At 37.7% G+C, this 5,297-nt stretch overlaps 1 protein-coding gene across 1 annotated transcript; it reads right to left on the reverse strand.

The window, feature by feature from the left end:
- Nucleotides 1-1,713: 1,713 nt before the first annotated feature.
- On the reverse strand, nucleotides 1,714-2,573 carry LOC127052297 (histone H3-like). The gene has a single exon (XM_050955842.1). The coding sequence runs from the start codon at nucleotides 2,437-2,439 to the stop codon at nucleotides 2,038-2,040; it is 402 nt and encodes a 133-aa protein (XP_050811799.1). The 5' UTR covers nucleotides 2,440-2,573; the 3' UTR covers nucleotides 1,714-2,037.
- Between the last annotated feature and the right edge of the window lie 2,724 nt (nucleotides 2,574-5,297).

A 5,297-nucleotide genomic window follows, 5' to 3' on the forward strand; every position in this document is an offset into this window, starting at 1 on the left:
AGGCAGTGGGTCTGGGAGGAGACCATGAAACAATTGGAGACAGGAGAGTAGATATTCAGAGTCCCTACATCTCTAACTAACTTTATTACACTGGCAAAAGTTTCTAGTATAAACCTGGCCTGAGCCTAGAAAAATCTCTCTTCTTGCGTGTTCTAGAGTCAAGAGGATTTTGCTTTCTTTTTGATTGCTCCTTACATTGTGCTCTCTCTCTCTCCCCTTACCTTGTTCTGAAGGCCAGTACTATTGTTGCAGGGGAGCAACAGTTGGGGTTCGTTTGCCCGGTGTGCGTATCCCCAATGGCCACACCGGAGTGGAGAAGCAAGTATCTTTATTTGAGTTAAATAAGGTGCAAGGAGATATAAAATCTCAGATCATGCATGCATCACTATCTATTGCCATGTCTTATATACCTTACTTGTTTACAAAGATGTTCACAGGTGCTACAATTCATCATTTACAATTCATTAACTACCAGATCTTTTAATTAACTATATCCTTAACCCATACTACTGACCCCCCCTTTGATCGATTACGTCTTGTACCATAAACAAAAGAACACAAGAAAATGATAAATGATTACATGTACTCATGCTAACTTTAAAGGAACATATTGTTAAGCTCGAAAGGCAGTTGTAGGCCTGAGAATGTAAACTTCTGACCCCACGCCATATTGCCAGTTACCTGGAGCCCTGCATCCCCCAACACTATAGCTCATCTAATATATTCATATTTTTCAGCTTGTGATTTCTATCCATAGAGATCCATCTATATTGTCTTCTCCACTCAGAAAATTCATCTTGAGAATTCTTTAGTATGCTTTACTGAGCTTCTCCACAACCTCTTTGGCCTAATCTCTTTCTTGTATAGTTTTTAACTAGTAATTACAGTATCTCGTTGTTTTTAGTTGTTCCACCAAGTTTATGTAATGTATATTTTATCAAGGTCCTTGAACATTTCAAGGCATGATAGTTCATATTTTTATTTGTAAACTTCTAGCATTAGTACATATAAATGTACAATTTTAATGGTTAAGTATGAATTATTTATTATTTTTATTATTATTGGCCAGGATCCTGTTTTTAACCCCTTTATTAGATAATCTGATGATTTTACCTCTGGGTTTTATTTTAGGCTTCTTCACAGTTCATTTGTAATTTGCACCATACATTATATTGGATACAAAGACACTGTTGTATTAGTAGTGTCTTTAAAGAGATGCCTGTCTAATTTTTGTGTTCCTCAGCTTCCCAGATAAGTGTGCTCCTCCTAAGCCATCCTTACCATTTTTTCCCCCACATACCTTTTCCTGTACAATATTCTGTTTTGAAGAGGAACACCCTTAGATAATCCACTAAGTAAAATACACCCTTAAATTCAAGCTCTAAAAGACGTACAAGTGGTTTTAACTTATTATCAGGGGATAAGGATATTTTAGTGCGTTGCACATTGGCTTGCTAAACCTAGCCTTGTGAGTTCAATTCTTGAGGGTGCCATATAAGGAGCTGCGGCAAAAATCCATCTGGGGATTGGTCCTGCTTTGAACAGGGGGCTGGACTAGATGACCTCCTGAGGACCTTTCCAACGCTGATATTCTAATCTTTAAAACTGAACAGGGAATGGGAAAATATTTATTTAGCTATATAAAATATACTTTTACATGAAATACATTTCACATATGCATTAGTTTGTATTACATCTTGAAAGGAGACATTGATAAACAGAGATAAAAGACAAAAAGACTATCTTTGTCACCACATAAAAGTACCCATTAAATTAATTTGGCTAGAAAAGCTAAAGATTTTAATTAAGGCAGCCTAATGGGAAGTTGTGTGCTACATCAAGAAAATACTTTGAAAAAGTAGAGCCATCCTAGATGGTTTCTGTTATAATTTTTAATTTAAGTAAGTAGCAAACAGTTACGTCTCGGGCTTAAAGGATATACATTATGGGTGTGTTACAACTCTTTTCAATGCTCATGTAGTGGCTCTTAAAAGAGACTTGGAGTATTTAAGCAATCAGAATGCAGCGGTGCAGACTTCAAGCCTGTTCACCCCAGGCTAACTGGATGTCTTTAGGAATAATAGTGAATCTCTTAGCGTGAATAGCGCACAAGTTGGTATCCTCAAAGAGCCCCACCAAGTAGGCTTCGCTCGCCTCCTGCAGGGCCATAACAGCCGAGCTCTGAAATTGCAAATCAGTTATGAAGTCCTGGGCGACTTCACGCACCAGGCGCTGGAAGGGCAGCTTGCGGATGAGCAGCTCAGTTGATTTCTGGTAGCGGCGGATCTCTCGCAGGGCCACAGTGTCGGCGCGATAATTATGAGGCTTTTTCACTCCCCCAGTGGCAGGCGCGCTCTTCCGAGCAGCTTTGGTAGCCAGCTGCTTACGAGGGGCTTGACCACCAGTAGATTTACTGGCAGTCTGCTTGGTCCTGGCCATTTCAAATAATGCCCGCACTCTCAAGTTCAAATAGAATATTGCTGTGCTCTGGATATAGTTATAGAAAAAAATCTTCTCTCTGATTGGCTTATGAAAAGCAGCCAAGCTCCATTGGCTAATTTGAAAATTTGTAAATCCCGCGCTTCGCCATGCAAAGAAATGCAATCCTTCCTCTCTGCTAGTCTATTCTTACTGTTTCCCGGATCCATTATCGCCACCATTATCTTGTTCCCTGAAATTTACGATTCTTGGACCACATCAGCGTCCCGTTTTCCTTTCTTGCTGAAACCCCTTCGCCATACAGAATCTTTCCCTTCCCTGCCTCCCAGGTTTATTTATTTATTTATTTTTAAATTGAATTAGTTAATCTGTATACCATTCCCACGTCCTCTTAAAATTGAATAATCGTCACGAGCACTAATCTCAGGAGACAGGCGATTTAAACCACAGAATCTTTAATGGGCAGCGAATCTCTCTGTGCTGGTTCTAGTTTGTGTTTTAATTAGCAGGCTTTCAGAAGATGAAAGCAACTGCCCCACACTTCTTACCTCTCATACTGAAGGGCACTTTCTCTTTTTTTAATTACTCTCTTTACTGTCTTTCCACACTGCCTTAAACCTCAGATTGCAGACTGGGGCAGTCTTAAATAATAATATCTTGCAATATATAAGTAGTAAAAAGGTAAGTTTTCTTTATCTGCATTTTCATCCTGATCTATCTTGTTTTACAAGAAACCACCTAGTTTAGCAGATGGCCTTCAGGAGCAGAAAAATAATACACAGCTAGGGAGACATAAATCTCTTTCCTTCTCTCCCCTTTCTTCACTCCTAAAACAAACAAACAAAAATCACACCTTTGCTCACTTTTCAATTAGATCAGACATCAGTACATAACTGTTCAAGCCACCTGTTTATCTTTTACATACCTCACCCCAAACCACACACAACCATTGATCTCTTTTAAATATTATTTTTTCTTCAGATTTATGGAAATAAAGGTCTTGAAAAGACTGCAGAAGATTTTCTTTTGTTTTGGAAAGTCAGAGAGAACATTCTGAATGAGTAGTTAAGGCATCCTCCAACTGCTATAGATTGTTTATATAATTCTAATATTCTCTTTTAAGCAGAAATATAGGGGATTTTCACTGGCTAATCTTTGCAGAAGAATTTTCAGATTCACCCATTCCCAGTAGCCAGATAGAAATCACAAAGAATCTGACCCTTTTCCCTCACTCGGATCTCACCCTTGACCCTTGGAGACCTAAGCCAATGTGCAAAGAATGGCCAAAAACATCCAACCCCATTATACAATTACATTGTGGCTATTCTTCTATAGGGCAGAATTTACAGAAACAGAATGGTTGGCTCCCACATTTCATACTTGTTTGGAAGCCGTATCTTTGAAACCTATATATTAAAACATTACAACCCAAAATTATTTTTAATATTTCAATAATGCTGCTTTCTAGCTAGAGCAGAAATCTGGTTGATGAGTATCTGCTGTCACTCAGCTTGCCAAAGAATGTTTTGAAAGGCCCTACAGCGATCCCCAGGCATAAGACCATTTACTGCAGAAAGTATTTAGAAAATCTTCTTCTCAAAAAAAGCTTTAATATTTCAAATCCACCACATGAATGTATTTTGAGAGTTTCAACTCTTCAAGGATCCACACTTTTCCAGCATATGTGATATGGAGCTGGAAAAAAAAAATGCAACTGCTTTGATGCAACCTATTTTTAATAGGTGCGGGAAGGGTAATTTTTTGCTTAGAATACAGTAGGAATACCAAATGTAGTTTCACTAAAAGTTATATATTTAGTCGTTAAGCAATTTTTTTTCCCTTGGAGTTAAAGGAGCTACTAAAATATAAGTTCTTAGTATGTAGTTTCACTGAAAGTTATGCATTTAGTAGTTTAGCGTTCCATTTCCCCCCCCCCCCCCCGAGTTAAAGACGGACCTACTAAAATAGCAGTTCTTATTATGAAAGCATGGAAGGTCTGATTTGTTTTTAATGGGTTAGAGGGATAGACAGCCACCTTATCTGTAGGGAGTGTGATCCTAGCCTCTCAGCATAGACCACATACATAACAACTATCTTTCGGTTTAGCATCTTCAGCATAGATGATAGTATTGTGGACTATAATCACAAAGAAAACTTTCAACACACTCCAAGTCCATTTGTAAACCAGCTCCCAACCATAAGATAAGAATGGTAATTTATCTTAACGGGAACATGTAGAAAGATGCAATTTAAGAATTATTCCCAGTGCATAGTTATTGGTGTTGTGGAATTACAAAATATTTAAAAAAATTTAATGGAAGTGAAAGGTTTAGTTCAGGGAGCTAGATCTCAATCTATGTTCAAAGCCTGAAAGTTCTTTCTTTCTTCACTTTGAAATCATTTTACAGAGGAAATCGATTTAAATCAAGGGCTTTCTACCCTGATATATAGAAAATGCCTTAAAGAATAATATTTAATTGTAACTGTGGTTTTATGAACAACTATTATCTTTTATTTAACAAGGAAAAACTACTTTCCCTGTCCCTAAATCTCTACAATTCCAAGATGTAATGTTTATTAACTCTTCTTTAAACAGACCTTTATTCAACTTGAAATTCTGCTGAAAAAAAATACCCTGATTACTCTTCACTCAGATACGAAATTGGGTTAGTGTGAGGCAGATATTGGACAAAAAATACACTTTTTTTTTTAAACTGTGAAAAAAAAAACAAATCAAGCGGGAAAAAGACTCCGATCAGCCTTGCTGGGCGGGTTCCTTAACGCACCAATCACAGAACTGCTCCCGTATATAAATATCAGGCAACTGAACTAGTTCACCCCAAGTGGTTTGGTTTTGT

The sequence above is a fragment of the Gopherus flavomarginatus genome, chromosome 1 (assembly GCF_025201925.1).
Source record: "Gopherus flavomarginatus isolate rGopFla2 chromosome 1, rGopFla2.mat.asm, whole genome shotgun sequence".
Taxonomy (NCBI): Eukaryota; Metazoa; Chordata; order Testudines; family Testudinidae; genus Gopherus; species Gopherus flavomarginatus.

Coding starts and splice junctions, on each gene's coding strand:
- LOC127052297 (XM_050955842.1), bottom strand. CDS start 2,439: ATGGCCAGGACCAAGCAGACTGCCAGTAAATCTACTGGTGGTCAAGCC.